The sequence below is a fragment of the Aspergillus sclerotioniger genome, assembly GCF_003184525.1.
Source record: "Aspergillus sclerotioniger CBS 115572 chromosome Unknown BO94scaffold_14, whole genome shotgun sequence".
In the NCBI taxonomy this organism is placed as follows: domain Eukaryota; kingdom Fungi; phylum Ascomycota; class Eurotiomycetes; order Eurotiales; family Aspergillaceae; genus Aspergillus; species Aspergillus sclerotioniger.
The window spans coordinates 510,281-530,198 of record NW_020291004.1 but is presented as its reverse complement, the minus strand read 5'-3'; the positions used below and the strand labels follow the sequence as shown (position 1 = coordinate 530,198).

At 52.4% G+C, this 19,918-nt stretch overlaps 7 protein-coding genes across 7 annotated transcripts; 4 read left to right on the top strand and 3 right to left on the bottom strand.

Moving 5' to 3' along the window:
* The first annotated feature begins 893 nt into the window (after positions 1-893).
* On the top strand, positions 894-2,983 carry BO94DRAFT_70809 (glycosyltransferase family 31 protein). The gene has a single exon (XM_025617612.1). The coding sequence runs from the start codon at positions 1,200-1,202 to the stop codon at positions 2,634-2,636; it is 1,437 nt and encodes a 478-aa protein (XP_025467414.1). The 5' UTR covers positions 894-1,199; the 3' UTR covers positions 2,637-2,983.
* A 265-nt stretch (positions 2,984-3,248) lies between these two features.
* Positions 3,249-5,191, bottom strand: BO94DRAFT_466162 (putative C6 transcription factor (AmyR); the record flags this gene model as incomplete). Its single annotated transcript, XM_025608149.1, has 3 exons — positions 3,249-3,650; positions 3,711-4,161; positions 4,212-5,191. The coding sequence occupies 3 exons, from the start codon at positions 5,189-5,191 to the stop codon at positions 3,249-3,251; spliced, it is 1,833 nt and encodes a 610-aa protein (XP_025467413.1).
* Positions 5,192-6,733: 1,542 nt separating this feature from the next.
* Positions 6,734-10,476, top strand: BO94DRAFT_70310 (glycoside hydrolase family 31 protein). Its single transcript, XM_025617610.1, has 4 exons — positions 6,734-7,584; positions 7,638-8,048; positions 8,102-8,272; positions 8,328-10,476. Exons 1-4 carry the CDS (start codon positions 6,890-6,892, stop codon positions 10,006-10,008), a joined length of 2,958 nt encoding a protein of 985 aa, XP_025467412.1. The 5' UTR covers positions 6,734-6,889; the 3' UTR covers positions 10,009-10,476.
* Positions 10,477-10,683: 207 nt separating this feature from the next.
* BO94DRAFT_556693 (alpha-amylase) lies at positions 10,684-12,741 on the top strand (the record flags this gene model as incomplete). Its single annotated transcript, XM_025613883.1, has 10 exons — positions 10,684-10,836; positions 10,887-10,925; positions 10,984-11,099; positions 11,153-11,261; positions 11,314-11,542; positions 11,608-11,770; positions 11,820-11,966; positions 12,017-12,257; positions 12,324-12,600; positions 12,680-12,741. 10 exons carry the CDS (start codon positions 10,684-10,686, stop codon positions 12,739-12,741), a joined length of 1,536 nt encoding a protein of 511 aa, XP_025467411.1.
* A 1,327-nt stretch (positions 12,742-14,068) lies between these two features.
* BO94DRAFT_70214 (uncharacterized protein) lies at positions 14,069-16,512 on the bottom strand. The gene is made up of 5 exons (XM_025617609.1): positions 16,161-16,512; positions 15,626-16,030; positions 15,144-15,569; positions 14,864-15,093; positions 14,069-14,815 (listed from the first exon to the last, which is right to left on the bottom strand). Exons 1-5 carry the CDS (start codon positions 16,382-16,384, stop codon positions 14,232-14,234), a joined length of 1,869 nt encoding a protein of 622 aa, XP_025467410.1. The 5' UTR covers positions 16,385-16,512; the 3' UTR covers positions 14,069-14,231.
* Positions 16,513-17,758: 1,246 nt separating this feature from the next.
* Positions 17,759-18,570, bottom strand: BO94DRAFT_70327 (uncharacterized protein). The gene is made up of 2 exons (XM_025617611.1): positions 18,478-18,570; positions 17,759-18,385 (listed from the first exon to the last, which is right to left on the bottom strand). The coding sequence occupies exon 2, from the start codon at positions 18,373-18,375 to the stop codon at positions 17,992-17,994; it is 384 nt and encodes a 127-aa protein (XP_025467409.1). The 5' UTR covers positions 18,376-18,385; positions 18,478-18,570; the 3' UTR covers positions 17,759-17,991.
* Positions 18,571-18,659: 89 nt separating this feature from the next.
* Positions 18,660-19,514, top strand: BO94DRAFT_70020 (uncharacterized protein). The gene has a single exon (XM_025617606.1). The coding sequence runs from the start codon at positions 18,858-18,860 to the stop codon at positions 19,332-19,334; it is 477 nt and encodes a 158-aa protein (XP_025467408.1). The 5' UTR covers positions 18,660-18,857; the 3' UTR covers positions 19,335-19,514.
* Positions 19,515-19,918: the final 404 nt, after the last annotated feature.

Here is a 19,918-nt window from a genome sequence, read left to right as displayed (position 1 = left end):
CCAAAGTCGAGATGTCGCTCTGGACAGAAGAGTAACTGGCAGGTTGGATAGAGAGGGATGCCATCCCTCTTTCTCGACGGGAACCCCCAATGCACACCCGCTAGCAGACTAGATAGTGGTTTATGGTTAGTTATGTAGGACTTATCTAAGAGGCGGACACGCCACTGGGCCAAGACCACCATGTAGGAATAGTACTCGTCCTTGGTTATCTATCATGAGACGCACAGCCAAGCGCCTCGCCTGCAGCCGTCGTCATCCAGCCGTGGCCCCGCCGCCCGTTGGGACCGTTCACACCAAGCGGAATGCGCGTCAACGGGCGGTTGTACCAGCTGGCTTGGATGTGGTTGTTCCGCGGATGGCACGATGGTACGTCAAGGATGGATTGGTGTTACCCTGGTGGCCTCGTCCCTGGAAATCTGCCGAGATGGTTCACTTGGGGGGGTACCTGATAGGGGGAAAACCGAGAATGCGACCGAGCGACCGATGGGGGAGCCAGGACCCCTAACGCAACCCTGGGGAGACTGTCACCTCCCACGCTGGAGACTTGGAGAGAAAGCCATCGGACTAAAATCTCCTGGGCAGGTCTGAATGGCCGATCAGCCCCTGGTGGATACAGTGGCTGCCCCAGCCAGCAGGTGTGCCCTGATGGCCAGACCGGTTCTCATTCGCGACCGCGACTGGATCGGGCTCCATCCATGGCTCCAAGGGCATGGCCGATCCCTGGCTGCACTGGCTGGTCGCCATTCTCCGCTGGCTCATGATTCGCGTCGTCCCAGGTCAGATCCGACCATTTTCAAGCCGTGCCAGTGCTTGTTTTCTGTCGCCGTGGTGTCCAGAGCCCCGTTGATCGGCTATCAACCTTCCTTTTCAACCCGCGCGATTGACGCTGTCGCTTGTTCCTCTGCCCTGGCCTTCGTCATTCCCTTCCCCGTTCCTTCCTCCATCCTTTGGGGTCCAGAGATCTTCTGCTGTTCATTATTTCATTCCTTGGGGTTCCCCTCCACGCCCCCTTTGCCGCCAATCCTCCTTCTCCCCGTCCTTCCTTGCGCATCGTCCGAGTGTCACTTCTCCCCGGTGCCCACCTTTTCGTTCCTCTGCCGGAGTGTTCGAGATGGTCTTGCCCTGCTAGTACGACATCCCAGATTATCGTCGTACTCGATCCACCCGAAGAGGACCGTTCGAAGAGACAAAATAACCCAATGGGCGCCAAGACCGAGAAGCCCCGATCCTCAATGGGGAAGAGAAAGCTGCTGCGCTTCGTCTTCGTCGGCTGTCTGGTGACCAGCTTCACAATTTTCCTATGGCCTCAAGCTGAACCCCCCCGCGTCACCACTCAAACCGTCTCCAACATCACCCTTACCTCGGATGTCGACTGCCAACCGGACTTTGAGGCCCTCCATCGCCTCGACATTCAGAAACTTTCCCAGTATGTGCGACGCGAAGTTGTCGCCGTTCAATCCCCCACCAATGTCTTGCCGCTGTCACAACGCCTCCAAGTTCCCTTGTTTCCACCAAAGTCCCAAGTCGATCAACATCGCCTGTCCGAAGAGCCACTCCACGATGATTGTTTAATACCACAGCAGGTGTCGGTCCAGGTTCCTCCGCCTCCCAAACGTGCGGATGCGTCCCACATTGATTTCGGTGTCGCTACAACGTTAGAACGACTGAACGACTCGTTGGACGCGTTTTCACACTGGGCCAGCCATAACAATGCTCATATATTCGCCCTGATTGAGCCCGATGAGAGAGCGCACGAGGTCTTGCTGAAGGCGAATACGCTTGGAATCAACCTTTCAATCGAGGAGTCGAGTGAAGAGTACCAGCGTCGATACTTTTCGCTGGTGCCTCACCTGGCCAAAAATATGCGGCCCGAGACGAGGTGGTCTTGTGTCATGGATGATGATACCTTTTTCCTATCGATGCCGGAGTTACTGAAGGGGCTCAGCGAGTACGATGATACGAAGCCAATGTATGTCGGTGGGCTGTCAGAAAGCATACCTCAGGTGGGAGTATTCGGGTTGATGGGATTCGGAGGCGCTGGCGTCTTCCTGACTCGACCTCTAATTCAAGAATTGAGCCGGCCTGAGATTTTCAACGACTGTCAGAGGATGGATGTCACTGGCGATCGTAGGATCTCTCTCTGCATCTATCAGTACACCAGCGTACGCTTAACCATCGATCACCGCCTGCACCAGCTCGATATGATGGGCGATGTGTCTGGCTTCTTCGAGGCGGAACGACCCCCTCCGCTATCGGTGCATCACTGGAAGTCGTGGTTCCACGCCGACATGGCCAAGGCGAGCCTCGTCAGCAATGTCTGCGGCGATTCTTGTCTCTTGCGCCAGTGGCACTTTGGGGATGGGTGGATCCTGACCAACGGCTTCTCGGTGGTCAAGTACAGCACGGAGAAGAAGCCGGGCGACCGATCCATGGAGCTCACGTGGGACAGCCACAACGGAGCCGTCTTTGAGTCGTATCTGCATGAGCTCGGCCCTCTCCGGGTCAAGGACGAGGGAAAGATCAGCTACCTGCATGAGGACGCCATCACGGACGAAGACCGAGTCCGTCAATGGTACGTTCATCGGGATCCGGAGAAGGGCGATCAGGTCCTGGAGGTGATCTGGCGCTCAGGCTAGACTGCCCGTCGCCGTCGCCAAGATGGCAACCCCCGCTTCTTATATCCACCTCATCATCATCACTCACTACACTCTATATTACCCCCTCATCTACCTTGTCGACTCTGATTGGGACAGGCCCTGACCTGTCCACAACTAGCCACGTTTATAATTTTTACGGCGCATAGATCATGAAACTTGATTTGTTTAGCTTGGGATGATATCAAACTTGTGCGATACAGGTACATAGTCTTGGGTTTTCTTCCATATCACTTGTACATTTACCTTGAGGGCCCGGTTCTGTTCGTTGTATAGCACAGTTAGACTGAATGAAATGTTTTGGTTGTCATGTCACTATTCCCATGAATTTGGAGTGGAGGATGGAAGGCTATGTATCTTGTATGGTTCTATACACTGGAAATCACTCGGTAGAATACGAGATACGCTCATATTATAAATCAAGGCTATCTGCATAGTCGGTTAATAATCACATGCATGGCTTCATCACCTATATACAGACAGCTCATCCGTGACATCGCTATATCCTTAGGCGAGATATTTGGTATCATAAACAAACAAATCATAACAAAATCAACACGTACATGCCAGCATCATCGTCTCAAAAAGTCTCCCCTAGTTCAAAAGACTACCATCCGGGAATTGCACTTGCGAGGGTGGCAAAAGCTGTGGCAAGGGCTCTCCCACCTCGGTCTCCTGTTCATGGAGATCCGGATTCTCCGGTAAGGATATCACGGCCAGTCCGCTTTCGCCTCCCCATGAAGCACTAGAAGGTGGCAGTGGGAGGAAGTTGCTCATTGATGTTGGACTGGTGAAATCTAGGGCGCCTTTACATCGTTCCAACAATGTGGGAAAGAGGTACGACTGAGAGCCACGGATGCGCGATAGCGTACTAAGGATTCCCCACAGGAGTTCGCGGGGATCAATGGCTACCTCCGTAAGACGGTGCGCGGCTTTGGCATTAAGCGATCGGGAGACGTCTGCAACTGACGAGCCTAGATCGAACAGCTTCTGTTCCTGTTGGGTGACAGTCAGCGAGTGGGAATCGCGAACATTTCAGGGAGGTAAGATACTGACCATTCCAATCCCGTGAGCATCAACAGCTCCCTGGGATGCAGCACCAATGACATTCATAACGGCTTTGCCGACTAACACAGGGAGATGAAAGGGAAGGACTGCCTCATCGCGAGAACCAGGCTGAGTGACGCGAGTCATGGAGAGTTTCCACATTATGGTCTGTAGCCATTGCTGGGTGATGAGAATGTCGACCTTTTGGATTTCAGAGACTCCTTCCACCGAGATCGCATTAGAAAGACTGGACTGAATTGCAGACGTAGGTGGCATCTCAGGAGAGCCATCCATACCCCCTGCAGACACCCAGTCGTACAAGTTGACTGTCAGTTTCTCGAAAATACTGATGAGGTTGATGAAGCCGTATGCTAGAATAGGATCCTCGGAGCAAAGGACTTGCGGCTTTCGGATGGAGTTGCGCAGCATGACCGGCTTCGCTTGTTGGAGTGCATAGCCTCTGAGTCATATTAGATTGGGTTGAACAGGAAGTGCTTGGTATTCGCTTACCTTTCAGTGACAAAAAGTAGCCAGAATACCCTTCGTCGCTCCTCTGCTTCTTCGACACTCAGTTCCACATAACTGGATTCCCGGTGTAGTGCCAGTGTAAAGACCATGGAAGTCGCCTGACAAAGATAGAACCATGCATGGTCCTGTCTGTCAAGGTTACCATAAGAAGCGAACAGAAAGAATGATGTGAGCAGGCTTTCTATGTTCATTCCATCTACTGGGTCGCAATCCTTCCTTGCGCGTACCGCTTCCGCCAACAAGTCCTCCCCGGACATCCAGGAATGCCCGTCGATGCCGGGTTGAAGGTGTGAAGGATCGGGTACAGACGCTGTGCCATCTAGCTTGAGCTGAATGTGCGTAGCTGCGCATAGAGCGACCAAGAACGCATACCGTTGAGGCGATAATCGGTCAGGTTGATGGCAGTCTTGTTGCAGCTCCTCCTTCCGCACTACTGGCATGATGGGGAACAGATACTTCAAGTAAACGTTCACATGAGCTAGCAGCACCGGTGGAGACAGGCGTCGTGCATAAGGTCGCACTATTGCCATGCCAGAATCCGATAATGAGTTGGTCGAGTCCGGGGACGAGACTAGCTCTGGCGGAGGGAGCTGTGCGAATGCCTCAGGAACGTCATGGGGTAAGTATTGGGCATCTGCCACCGTGAAAGGGGGTGATGTCGGAGAGCTCAACGGGTACCCCACTCCGTCTGCGGGCCATTGTTTATTGAGGGGATTTTGTGGCGGATTTTGGTAGTATTGGTTCTGTTGACGTGATACCAGCGGATGGATAGGCGCAAGAGGATATAGCGTGCGAAACTTGGGGCCTTTGCGCCGGAGCACATCACTGTAGGAGCAGGAGAGAAGAAGACGGCGACACTTGTCGCAGGGAAGTTCTCGGGAACATTTGATCTTCCGGCGGCGACAATTGTCACAGGCTTGTTTGGGGGCTTTCTGCTTGGTGGGGGAAGGATGTGAGTCCATTTGTATGCGGAGGCAAGAATGACTCCCGTCAAAAGTCAACAGTAGCAGCGGCAGTAGTGCGAGACTCTGGAGACTTCATTGTATTCAGATGAGAGAGATACTTGCGGGGCAAGATTCGGTGGTCATCAAGGCCACAAGGTGCGTAGTCACCCAGGATCATGCGATTGCTGAAGGAGGGGAAAGCAGAGAAAAGAAATCTGGGGAATCGCAGCGGGGAAGCGACACAGAGAGAAAGTCGGCAACTCCAGGCTACCCGGACCCCGCGGGCCACCCCAACAACTTACTACGACTGGCCTGTTAATTTCGGCCCGTTGTTCGAGCCAGAGCAGGTAGGTATCAACCATCTGGAGCTACGGACTAGTAAGTCCTTTAGTCCTTCCTGACCCAGGAAGTGGATCCTCCACCCGAGCCATGACGCGGGTAAGTATACCCAGCCGAGGGAGAGGCCGTGTTTCTGAGCTGGTAGAGAAGCATAGGCTGGAGGCCTAGCAGCGACTCATAGATCCATCCTAAGTGGTAATGTCTCTTCCTAACCGGCAGACGATCCGATCCATCCAGGAACTCGTGTACGGGTGATGAAAGTGTACGATGAGCGTTGCGTCGGTCTGAAGGATCATTCGACCATGGTATCCTTGCGCTATTTTCGGAGACTCGACACCCCTGCACACAATATTGTCCTGGTATTTTCATGTGCCAGAAGCTGACAGGTTTTGAGACTCGCTGACAATGGGAATTATGCTTATGACGGTCCGAGAAAGCTTTGACGTTGCACTGTTGGACAGCATGCCACTCGGGAAGCCGAGAGATGAGAGACTGAGATTATCAGAGCCATTAAATGCCTCGCATCTAGGGGACCCTAGTAGTAGGGGTCTTTCAGCTTTCGAAGCCTCGAAGGACCCATGTTCATTCGTCCCCGCCTTTGAGGCCTAGTTCCGATGTCGCTTCTCATGGCTTTGGATCAGAATTGAGTGCCACTTAGATTCAAGCATAGACAAGAGTGTGTTGACTGTGGTATAATTAGGGGTTTCTTCACCGGCAGCATTCTGGGGAAGGTGCCAACAACCCGGAGTGGGCGTGGTGGTGGTATGGAGCACAGGAATCGTCAAAGCCGATGGCCGAACTGAGGGGTTCTCGGTGAATTATCGGGCGTCGGGCCAATCAGCGAGCGCCCATCAGCTGATCGCCTGGGTGCCAGGCTCTTCAGGCATCAATACTGTTCCGGGTGTATCCACTCCGGTTTCCCCGACGCGGCGAAGCGATCGAATCCCCAGGCTCCCCGCCAACTGAGGTGGATGCTTCTCCGGTTCTCCATGGTCTCGCCTGCACAAGGTTAGTACCGCATGGTCCTCAACATCTTCAATCAAGTAGGTCCTTAGCTGTATCATCTCCCCATTTTATCCTCTTCTTCGGTCTTGCTAAACTCAATCCCGTCACTAGCTCCATCGATTCTCCGCAACCCACAAAATTGCAAACCATTTCGCCCTTTCCACGCCGGGAATTCACCGGAGCAATGATGTGTTGTTCTTCAGGCACAGTTGCACAACATTATGTCTGGACGCAAGTGATATCATCGTCGTCCATGAACCAAGAAACAACTATATAAACCCCAATGGGCGTCCCTTGATCAGGACTTGTATGTTCGCTACACCATTGCCCATCAAATAACGCGACCGCGCCTCTGGCCTCTCCGAGCTAGCCATGGTCAACTTGACGGGTCTCCTGGCCAGCGCATGGGTTATACCCTTGGCTTACGGAGCGAGCCAGTCAGTCATATCCAGTTCAACCGCTTCACGTCCGCAGTTTACCATTCCTGCTTCTGCAGATGTCGGTGCGCAGTTGATCGCCAATATCGACGATCCCCAGGCTGTCGACGCTCAGTCAGCCTGTCCAGGTTACAAAGCTTCAAACGTGCAGCATAATCTTCGAGGATTCTCTGCCAGCTTACAGCTCGCTGGCAAGCCATGCAACGCCTACGGCACGGATGTTGACTCATTAGCCTTGTCTGTGGAGTACCAGGACTCCGATCGGTTGAATATACAGATTCTTCCCACCTACGTCGATGCCTCTAACGCTTCATGGTACCTTCTTTCGGAGACACTGGTGCCTAGACCCAAGGCTTCCTCGAATGCATCTGTCTCACAGAGTGACTTTCTCGTATCGTGGTCAAACGAACCTTCCTTCAACTTTAAGGTGGTCCGGAAGGCTACGGGTGATGTGCTCTTTGACACAGAAGGAACCGTGTTAGTATATGAAGATCAATTCATCGAGTTCGTGACAACCCTGCCTGATGAATACAACTTGTATGGCCTGGGAGAGCACATCACACAGCTTCGTCTCCATAGGAATTCCAACCTCACCATATATGCCTCGGATGATGGAACCCCTCTTGACAGGTAGGTTCTCATTGCTCGTCTCTCATCTCACCGCTGACATTTACTTTCTTTAGTAACATCTACGGTCAACACCCATTCTATCTGGATACGAGATATTACAAGGCGGATGGGCAGAATGGGACTTATATTCCGGTCAAGAGCAGCGAGGCTGATGCATCGCAAGAATATGTTTCCGCTTCCCACGGTGTATTTCTAAGGAATGCCCATGGTTTGGAGATACTCCTCCGGTCCCAGAAATTGATATGGCGGACCCTAGGTGGAGGGGTTGATCTGACCTTTTACTCGGGCCCAACTCAGGCCGATGTCACCAGACAATATCTGACCAGCACTGTGGGACTACCGGCCATGCAGCAATACAGTACTCTTGGATTTCACCAATGCCGTTGGGGCTACAACAACTGGTCCGAACTCGCCGACGTTGTCGCTAACTTTGAGAAGTTTGAGATTCCCTTGGAATACATCTGGTGCGTATTGTGTATCTTACCGGGCCTGAATGTCGTACTGACAGCTCCTCTAGGACTGACATTGACTATATGAATGGGTATCGCAATTTTGAGAACGATCCGAATCGATTTTCCTACAGCGAAGGCGAGGAGTTTCTGAGCGATCTACATGATAGCGGACGTTACTATGTGCCCATCGTCGACTCGGCGCTCTACATTCCCAATCCGGAAAATGCGTCTGATGCGTAAGCTTGCTTTGAACCCTCGTGCATGTTCTTCAAGTGCTTACGCAGCATACAGATACCCTACTTATGACCGAGGCGCTGCGGATGACGTTTTCCTCAAAAACCCCGATGGGAGCCTCTACATTGGGGCTGTCTGGCCTGGATACACCGTCTTCCCTGATTGGCATCATCCTAAGGCGGTCGAGTATTGGACGAATGAGCTCGTCATCTGGTCAAAGAAAGTGGCGTTCGATGGGGTGTGGTATGACATGTCTGAAGTATCCTCCTTCTGTGTAGGAAGCTGCGGGAGCGGGAACCTGACTCTGAATCCCGCCCACCCACCGTTTCTGCTGCCAGGTGAACCGGGCGATATCATATATGATTACCCGGAGGCTTTCAATATTACCAATAGTACCGAGGCAGCGTCCGCCTCGGCAGGCGCTGCTAGTCAGGCCGCGGCAACCGCGATAACCACATCAACTTCGGTATCATACCTGCGGACGACGCCGACGCCTGGTGTCCGTAATGTGGAGCATCCGCCCTATGTGATCAATCATGATCAGGAAGGCCATGACCTTAGCGTCCATGCGGTCTCACCAAATGCGACCCATGTCGATGGCGTCGAGGACTATGATGTGCACAGCACTTTTGGCCACCAGGGGCTAAACGCTACCTACCAAGCTTTGCTCGAAGTCTGGTCGCACAAGCGGCGGCCATTCATCATTGGCCGCTCAACTTTTGCTGGCTCGGGGAAATGGGCGGGCCACTGGGGCGGCGACAACTATTCCAAGTGGTGGTCCATGTACTACTCCATCTCGCAAGCTCTCCAGTTCCAACTGTTCGGCATTCCGATGATTGGTGCCGACACCTGCGGATTCACCGGAAACAGTGATGAGGAGCTCTGCAATCGCTGGATGCAACTGTCGGCATTCTTCCCATTCTACCGCAACCACAATGAGCTCTCTACCATCCCACAGGAGCCTTATCGGTGGGCCTCTGTTATTGACGCAAGTAAAACTGCGATGCGGATACGTTACGCTATACTGCCATATATCTATACGTTGCTTGACCTAGCCCACAGCACTGGATCTACCGTCATGCGTGCGCTTGCTTGGGAGTTCCCCAACGATCCCACCCTAGCTTCTATTGAGACTCAATTCCTACTCGGCCCTTCCATCATGGTGATCCCGGTCCTCGAGCCTCTGGCTAGTACTGTCAAGGGTGTATTTCCAGGGGTCGGACATGGTGAAGTATGGTATGATTGGTACACACAAACTGCAGTTGATGCCAAGCCCGGGGTTAACACGACCATTGCGGCGCCACTGGGCCATATTCCGGTGTATGTACGGGGCGGCAGCATCCTGCCGATGCAGGAACCGGCATTGACTACGCGTGAGGCCCGGAAAACTCCATGGGCTTTGCTGACCGCACTGGGAAGTAATGGAACCGCGTCGGGGCAACTCTACCTTGATGATGGGGAGAGCATCAGCCCGAATGCCACGCTTCATGTCGATTTCACAGTATCACAGTCGAGCCTGCGGTCATCAGCACGGGGGAGATGGCAAGAGCGCAATCCGCTTGCAAATGTGACAGTGCTTGGCGTGAGCCAGGAGCCCTCTGCGGTAACTCTGAATGGGCAGAGGGTGTCGGCAGGATCGGTCAAATATAACGCAACATCACAAGTCCTGTTTGTTGGAGGCCTGCAGAACCTGACGGCAGGTGGAGCATGGGCGAAGAACTGGGTGTTGGAATGGTAGGTGGTGTCAGCCACGGGCCGATTGCGCATGAACCACATGCAATATGCGAATCATTCTCAGCAAGATAGCTTTCTGTGTAGAATTAAGTTTCCTATCAGCTTTTATCCACTTCACCGCCAGCCTAGGTCATCTTGCGTGGCTATTTTCAGTAACCGGATACGACGACGCCGGCCGATGTCTCACACTTGGCCTCCGATGTCTCATCGTGGCCTCGATGGTGGTACAACTGCCAAGGCGGCGACGGGGCCCCGAGGGTGAAGTGGCCAGTGGGTGGCCTGTCAGCCTGAGACTGTCAGCTGGCAGTATGGGCCCGTGATCGCCAGGGTCCAATGGCTTTGTCCGCCTCCTCGTCGGTCCGGTTCATGATGGAACTGGAAGACTTCCATCCATCTCCTTCCAGCTGGCGGTTGGGCACCCATCCAACCAGCGGTCTAGAATTCCCTCGGGGTCGGGAATTTGCAGGCGATCGATAGCTAAGAATAGAGCACTGGAGATCGAACCCATCGAACAGCCATCCCGAGATAAGTGACAAATCACATTGTCCTGTTGGTCGTGCTGAACTCGGCGAACGCTGACCTGCTCTCGACCACACTCTAGCTATAAATTCCGTCATCTCGCGGATAGAATGGCGTTGTTTCCTTCAGACCTATGACCTTGAAGGCTCAACCAGGACCAATGAAGATCATTCTGGTCCTCTTTGCCCTTGTGGCTGCAGCTCTGGCAGCCACGCCCGCCGAATGGCGCTCGCAATCCATCTACTTCCTGCTCACCGACCGGTTTGCCCGGACGGACAATTCTACCAGTGCATCCTGTGATACCAGTGCCCGAGTTAGTCATGCATGGCCAAGAACGCTCGACCGAAGTGCTGACGGAATTAGCAATACTGCGGAGGAACATGGCAGGGCATCATTAATCAGGTTCGTCGATCTATTGCTGCAGCGCTACTGCGTGGATGCATGACCTAACAGCCACCAGCTGGACTACATCCAAGGCATGGGGTTTACAGCTATCTGGATTACCCCAGTAACCGGCCAGATTCCTCAGGAAACTGGCTACGGAGAGGCCTACCACGGATACTGGCAGCAGGATGCGTGAGTTGCTACCTACAATACCCTCAATACTGCCCAGCTCACCATGTGCGCAGATATGCCATCAATTCCCATTATGGCACTGAGAGCGATCTCAAGGCACTGGCCTCGGCTCTCCACGCACGAGACATGTACCTCATGGTTGATGTGGTTGCCAACCACATGGTATGTATAGGGCTTCGAATAGACACACGATTTTCCATTAACAGCAGAATAGGGCCACAACGGCACAGCCAGCTCCGTGGACTACAGTGTGTTCAATCCGTTCAATGGGCAGGACTACTTCCATCGCCTGTGCTTTATTTCCGACTACAACAATCAGACAAACGTCGAAGACTGCTGGCTGGGTGATAACACTGTTTCCTTGCCAGATTTGAACACGACGCGCCCTGAAGTGAAGACTATGTGGTATGACTGGGTCGGTTCCCTTGTCTCGAACTACTCCGGTATGTATTGTTCTTTATCCACGGTCTATTCATTACCACTACGCGCGGGGCTAACAGACATCAAGTCGACGGCCTCCGCATAGACACAGTCAAGCACGTTCAGAAAGATTTCTGGCCCGACTATAACAAAGCCGCAGGAGTATACTGTGTCGGGGAAGTCTTTGATGGAGACCCAGCATACACTTGCCCTTATCAGAACTACCTCGACGGGCTTCTCAACTATCCCATGTAAGCCTTCCCCAATATCTCTCTAGATGTGATGAACCAACAATTCCAGGTACTACCCACTCCTCCGAGCCTTCAAAAACAGCTCTGGCAGCATAAGTGACCTCTACAACATGATCAACACCGTAAAATCCGAGTGCAACGACTCCACCCTCCTGGGAACCTTTATCGAGAACCACGACAACCCTCGTTTTGCCAAGTAAGCTTCCATCTTCCTATCGTTCCCAGCACGAGAACTCACCCCAGCAGTTACACAAGCGATATGTCACTCGCCAAAAACGTCGCCACCTTCACCATCCTAGCCGACGGGATTCCCATCATCTACGCCGGGCAAGAACAACACTACAGCGGCGGCAACGACCCTTATAACCGCGAAGCAACATGGCTCTCCGGCTACTCGACCACCAGCCCTCTCTACACTCACATCGCAACATCCAACAAGATCCGCTCCCACGCCATCAGCCAAGACTCCGGCTACCTCACCTACAAGGTACACCTTCCCTTTCCCCCTTCATCAACCCATCCATTCCCAGCATACCTAACTCCCCAATCCCAGAACTACCCAATCTACCAAGACACGTCGACCCTCGCCATGCGCAAAGGCTACAACGGCACCCAAACCATCACCGTCCTCTCCAACCTCGGCGCCTCAGGAGCCTCCTACACCCTCTCCCTCCCAGGAACAGGCTACACGGCCGGCCAAAAGCTCACTGAGATATACACCTGCACCAACCTAACCGTCAGCTCGAACGGCTCGGTCCCCGTTCCCATGAAAGACGGATTACCAAGGATTCTCTATCCCATGGACAAGTTCAATGGGACTTCATTCTGCAGTGAGTTTACCTGCCACGCCTCAAAAACCTTCTCCTCCCCCCACACTTCGTTCTCACTTTTTTCTCTTCTATGACATAGGTTCCGCAACATCCATACTCAAACAAGCAGGTGTACCTCTACTCCTGAGCTGTATTTTGTGAGTACTATCCAAACTTAACCCCTACATTATATATATTATATTATGTCCATGACCCGAGTTGCTAACGATATGATTGGTTGTAAAGGGTCCTTGCTCAGATCCTATGTCTCATGACGTGATTTGGGAACCGGGAGTTTCTATTACCTTATTCCTCCCCCACGCTGATGGATTCGATGTGTAATGGATATTGTGGGATTGGTTAGAATATATATAGTCCATAGAGGAGGGTTTTTTTGAATATAGGTGGGGTTAGTAGGTAAGTATATAGGACGGTATATCTAGATGGATGGATGATGGTTTGGGTACGTGCAATGTGACTCATTCATACTTTGGATATGAGACAATAGATCCAGATCGCTAATACTAAAGGGATAGACTACTATGGTGGATGTTTCACTTCAAATAATTAATACTATATTACCCAAAGTTTGAATAGTAGATAGGTATGTATGTAGCATGAGTACATAACGCTCACTAATGGGTGTGTGGAAAGCCTTTGTACGGAGTAACTTAGTCCGGAAATATAGGTACAAGTATCTACCTAGTACCTACCCACCAACAAACCCAAGCCCTCCAAAGCCAACCGCACCCCCCAAAAAGCCATCCCATGTTTCTTTATTTCTTCCTTTCGTACGATAAATTATCTTAAACAATAACCCGTCTCTCTACGTCTCTTGTATACCTAGTAGATACTACCTACCTCTGCTGATCTCCATCACCCACCACCCACAAACCCACCCACCACATCTCCACAACCAACCTATACCGGAACCCCCCGGTTCGGTTCGGTAGAATCCGGTCGGTAAATATTAACCGTTTCGCAAACCACCCCCTAATATTACAACCATAGTAATAACTACCCGCTATCCGGAGATGATGATCGTCGATCGAAAGTGGTGCTTGTGCTGTGCTTGTTTTGTTTTCCTCGGAGGCAACAGCCAACTAATTAATCCCTGTCGCTCTTCCCCTCTTCCCACGCACACCGCGGAACGGTCCGAGGGTGGTAAGAGGTGGTGGTGGCAGTGGTAGTGGTGGCAGTGGTGATGGCCAAGGCACGAGCGTCGGGGGTGTTACCGATTACAAACTGGCGGTGATTGTTTGGAGTGGAGACTGGGACGGAGTCCTGTGCAGGGCCGGTGGGTTCCTTCAGTACGATGGGGGTCGGAGGACGGAGCGCCTAGTTCAGGTTTTCAGCATGTGAAAGTTGGAAAGTGCCGGGGGTGGTCAACACGCTAACCACTACTATAGTAGTACTGGATTTAGTAGGTACATGCTTCGCAGCTGTAGATAGATACAGTGAAGGAGCCGCTTACGTGATAGGGTGGCACGGACCCTTGGTTGGCCACTTAGTGAGATAGGCAACCTGATCGGTGGATCGTGATCATATTAGCCCGGCCTATATTCATTACACGTCATCATGCTCAATCCAGCTTATGGCCGAATGGTTGCAGTAGTCTCAGTATCTAGTCATCTAGTCCCCCACCCCAGTCGCTACAGCGTCGATGACCGATACGCTGCTAGCCCTGTCACAGGCATCGCATTGAGCACCCCATCAGGGAAGGAACTCGGCATGACTTCCGGCATCAGTTGCTCGAATCCGTACCCCTCGATCATACCATCCATCATGGGTGGCATGTACGGTGCTTGCCCCATGCTCATCTTCCGATTATCGCCGTAGGTAGACAACGGAGACCCTTTGACAGTGGACGGGTCATTGCATTCTGCGCCAGCGCACCGCCGCTTGAACTCGGCGATCATGCAGGAAAACCGGTACGCGATGTGGTCTTCGTTGGGGGAAAGATGTAGCAGAAACATTTGAACCTGCTCAATGAGCGGGTCCATGAGGTTGAAATCGCAGAGGTTCAGGGCAGCGTAGCCGACGATGAAGTAAACTTGGTCGACGAGGCTCAATGCGATAGAGTACCGGATTTGGAGGAATCGTGACATGATGAGACGGGAGGTTTGGAGAACTTCAGAGGCAAGTCTTTCGGACCTGGGTTGAAACCTCATTGCGGTGCGGTGCAGAAGTATCTGGCAGAACCAGAGACTCAGCTCCAGGGTTGAGTTCTCGCCCGCTGTTTCCTCGTTAGTTGCAATCGGGTAAACCAGGTTGGACCTCTTACAGAAAAGATGAGCCCACTCCGTCTTCCATCGCTCGATTTCCTCATAGTCGATGTCGGCCAGCCGCATGCGATGGCTATTGCTCTGTAGCCGTAATGTGATCAAATACAGCTGGATTTCCGCCACAACCTTTGCATCGTCCAGGGTTGCTGCGGGGTGCTCGAGTATCCGCGGGCAGTGGTCAAGATATCTCTGCTGGATGTGGAACGGACGCGCGTTTCCGACCGCAAAACTATATATCATCAGCGGTAATCGGGATTAGAGGGCCTCGACAGAACTCACTGTAGCTGTGTCAAGCAATACGTATTCCATAGCCGCAGCTGCGCCGCCGTCTCGTTATCCACCATGACTTCTGAGGGCGCATAATTTAGGAAATCAATGGAGATGATCGCATGGTTGATCGAAATCCCACTCAACAGCCAGCTGTCCATGGGGGGTTCTTTCTGTACGGTCGCTGGCCACAGGCAAAGCAGCGCAAGGGCTTGAAGAGTCTCGTACTTCAGAGGAGGCTTCTCCCACAGGATATTGACTACTGCCTGGCGGACTTGAAGGTATATGGTATGTACGACAGACCCTGGTATCCCTGGGACATAGCGTGAAGCTAACAGACAGGCGGTATTATAGAGTAAAGAGTCGGGAGCTTTCATGTCGTTGTGAATATCGGAGAGGTTATATATGGAGACGCAAGCGCCGAAGTGGTCAACAAACCTTTTTTGCGCGAAGTGTCAGTAGCTACTTCAATTCTTGTGGATCGGGTACCATACATTTGCAATAGTTTGAGGGATAATTTGGAGTCGATAGCACCCTTGGCAGCGCCATCCCCTGAGAGGGAAGATTCAACAGGAGAACTCTCTGCTTCTCCAAAAAAATCGGATTGGAGGTCCTGGATCAGCCGAACGGGCTTGGGAAGAAAGGGAGACGACGGGCTTTCCTCCATGGAGGCAGTCTCGTCGGTGAGTATGTTCTTCGTCGTCAGGTGCGGGATGGCGCCATGGGCCAGGCCTGGGGAGTGGTCCATCATCTGTCGCATCATCCCCGTCATCTCCCTCATGCATCTCTCAAGGGAGGTGAGGCGCTCCTCGATGGACGGAATTGCCGAGGTTGCGTCTGACCACATTGGAGCATTGTCTTGGAAGCGGTCGGTCGTTTCAGGCAGCTTGCAGTCAATTCTAAAGAAATTGGATAATGTCAGAATATGAAGCCAATCTATTTCATGTCGTTTGGTTTTCTTTGTTTTTCTTTTCTGATGGGATGCCAGAATAGCAGAGCTTGGGTAAACAGGTACGGATCGTCTCTGACCTTAAGGATAGACAACGACGGCAGGCATGCCCGCGCGGGTCCAGATCACATCTAGTTTTAAGCTTCCGACAGGTGTGACAGGCAGTCATCGATCGTCGTATCCGACCTTTGGGACGTGCAGCATCGGAATGGGAAGCTAGTCGTCTGCCGTCGTCGGCAACGTCTAGGCCTTTGTGCTCCCATGAAGGGGCCTCGTATTTGATCTCGTCAATGGTGCGAGTCATGACATCAAACAATGTCCACTGGGGCCAATTGATGGCAAACGAACTGGTGCAAGGGAGAGTAGAATTGCGGGAAATGAGTTAAGTTACTACGTGTAGGCCATCGGGGGCGGGCAGGTGGAGAGAGACATAGGCCTTTTTAACAGTTGGCGACCAACCCTGGGAATGGGGATTATGCTCGCCAGCTGGGAATTGACGAAATTGGCTTTGTTAGATTGGTTATGGGTCCGTCCAGTCCGTTCTTGACCTGGGGTAGACGCTAAGTGACGGCAACAGGGCGACCGGCCAATCCATGTCCCTGCAGGTCTTCTAGAAAGATAGAAACAATGGGTCGCGATACTGGCCAGTACTCCTGGGAGGGGTCTGATTGGGATGAGCTATGATATTCTCCGAGTCGCCGATGTAAACCGGATCGTAAGTAAATCCCGCTTTTTTTCCAAGGAGGGGGTTGGGTTGAAATTGACGCCGGTCGAAAGTGGGAAATTAGTTGGGAACTGCCGTTCAAGTCCGTTGATTTGCTCGGCTCGCTGCTTATCATGAAGATATGGATCGGGCGGAAGTCCAGGATAAGCAGGTCAGTAAGTCTCTCTGTATCTTTGGCTACTCAGCCTTGGGATCATGATTTCCTTTTTTTTTTCTTTTTTTTTTCGTCTTTTTTCTGTCTTTTATTTTTTTTCTCCCTGTTTTACTCTTCCCCCCTCTTATCCGTTCCACATTGATGGTCAGACATAAGCGCGTAGCTAAATTTGCTCGGAACAGCTGTTGGACACTGAATGGAAACGGTAACCGCGAGAGGGAGAGTCAAAGCGACGATGCAGATCACAGAGTCAAAATTTCCCTCTAGACACCCCATAGGCAAATGAACATAAGCGATTACCTTATAAGCTCTCTCAAAAGGTCTTGCACGATGAAAACTTTTTCTACTCCCAGCCGGTGGCATCCTGCAATGCGACCTCGATTCTGGTCCCAGCGGCTACCAACGGCAACTCTGTTGGACTTTTGGCAAGGATATATGGTTGTATTACCGCATCCATGTCTAGGACCGAAGCCAGCAAACCATAATTCATGCAGGTCCAGCGTTTGTGGTGCCAGTGAGCCCAGGTTTGTTCCACCGCAGCAGCCCGTGGGGGATCCTCAGGACTGATTCGAGCCATCAGGATCCTGGCGGAGCTTTCACCTGGCCCACTCCATCCCTGTATGTCCGTACAATGGTCTCAGATCATACCGTTTTTTTCTTCTTATCACATCATTCCTTATCATAAGTTCACCATTCGGGACGGAGGAGGCAAAGTTGATCCAACATTGGCTGGTCGTCTCATAATCGACAGGCACCCGCGTTAAGGTCAGCAGCAGTGGTGGATCCAGCACACGGTGGAGCCTGGGATGTCTGACCAAGGCTTGTCCTCGGGTGTGGATGTTGCTTAGGGTCCCTTGGGGCGCCCATACATTGGGGGCAAGTCAGAAAACCCTCAAATAGCCAAGCCCGGCCCATAGAAAGATAGCGAGCGCCGTTCATGAAAGAGAATATCAAGCTTCAAGCATCCCCATGCGCCGACAATTGCTGGCCCTTGAGTTTGGCGAGGTTCAGGGCACAATATTACTCCGCTCGTTTAAGCATTGTTAGTAGGGACACCCTGAACCTCGGCTTCACGGCCGTTAGGCCGATTTGGGAATGGGGCGCATCGGCTGGCAGCGCCGGCTCCAAAGTCAAGGCGCAACTTGGTTCCACCACTCCCAATACCGTTTCTCTGTTGTGCTTCAGGATTCCGTCTCCAGGCGGCAGCGGAAGAAAGGGCGGGTGAGAGGGGAAAAAGTAAAATGGGTAACCAACACTGCGCTTTGGCGGTGGATGGTGCCATTGTTTTTTTTTTTTTCTCTTTTCTCAGATGGTCCATTAGTAGTAAAGTTTGATGAGGGCAACCATCGGTGGTCGACGAGGCTAGCCGGTCCCCACTGGCCTGATAGAATGGTTGCATCGGGAGTCGGTGGCACATGTCTCACATGCTATCGCGAAATGATGTGTCAATGTTTTAACGTTATTGACCCTGAGCGAGCTCGACACGAGAAACCAACGATATGAGATATTTACGCCGTACCTCCGTACCGCTTTGTCCCTATTGTTGGAAGGCATTCCAGTCGGATATCTCCGAGTTGGCAGGTCGTGGAAGCCAGTCTCCTGTGCTTATCGAAGATGTACCTGCAGCTAAATTAACTCAGCCTAATGGAATAATAATGAATTGTCTGCCGTCTCTTTCATGGAACTCGGAAGACCGAAGGAGGAACACCGAGGATATCCTTGCTCACCTCAGAAGCTAAGCTCCAGCTAACCTCCTTGGGTTTAACCGTCCATGGCTATTGTCGGCTGAGGTTAATATCGGCGGACAGTTCGGTCTATACGAGACTCGTCATCGGAATATGTAGGCCGTCGAGCATTCAGTGGGAGGGGGTCCACGACCAGGCCACCGACCTTGCAGGCATGATAGGCATGATAGGAACTGGGGAGGGAGAGAGTCTCGTAGGCATGTGTTCACGAAGATGCCGAGGAGAGGAAGCAGCGATGACTGACTGGCAGGGAAGTGACGGAAGGCACCTGATCCCCGGTCACACCTTGCGCGCTGTTTGTCTGCTTTGCTCCCGCCGCCAATTGGTGGCGTCTTCTTTGCAGTCGATCCAGTTCGTTCCATCTTTTGTTTCTCTCCCAATCCAAGGTGCTTCTTCATCTCTTCCCAAAGTCTTCCTGGAAACCCAGACAGCAGACCGTGCCCACCTTATATGCCATGCCAATTTTACGGCCCCTCCCCCGGCCTCTTCCAAGAAATGCTCCATAAAATGTCTGGAAATTAGGCACGCAGTTACATTTTTTAGCGACAGTCAGCTCCACGAGCGGAAATCGTCGGCGCAGCGGCAAGAATCGGCATTGGGGCCGGAGTCCTGGGCCCAACTCCGGAGCTGAGGTTGCATAGGGGGTACAACCTGACCGATTATTCATCCTCAAACGTCCTCCCTCCCTCCATCCCAATGAACGCTCGCCCACTCCGGCTTCGCCTTCAATTGCCTGTCGTCACGGCATCTTCCTCCAGATGTGGGGGAAGTGGATAACCCGGGTACTCGGGACTGGCTCCACGAGTTCAGATCGACATTGCTGCGAATCTCGTCCACCTGCGCTTGTCAATTCAGGAATGGCAGTCGGACTCTCCGATAGCCAAGCTTTGGTTAGCCTTCTAATAGGCGTGTGTGCTGAAGAATTCCGATTACTGGTGGGCCTGTGGAGGACTGGTCGTACACTATATTGTGCGAACCGGAATCAAGCCGATGGCCCTGTGGGCTTCTAGCCAGTTCGAGAAGGTCCACAATAGCAAGCACATTCAGCCGTTGCAACAACGTCGGACTACCGACTCCATACCGACTCAAGTGGCCCCAGCAGCCGGGAGTGCAGGCTGCTTGCAGAATCGCCTCCCCGTGCCAGGATTCATTGGCCCATTTCGGGAGATTAGCCTAGATCCTAGCCGTTCCCTTGTCGAAGATGAATTGCCTTGG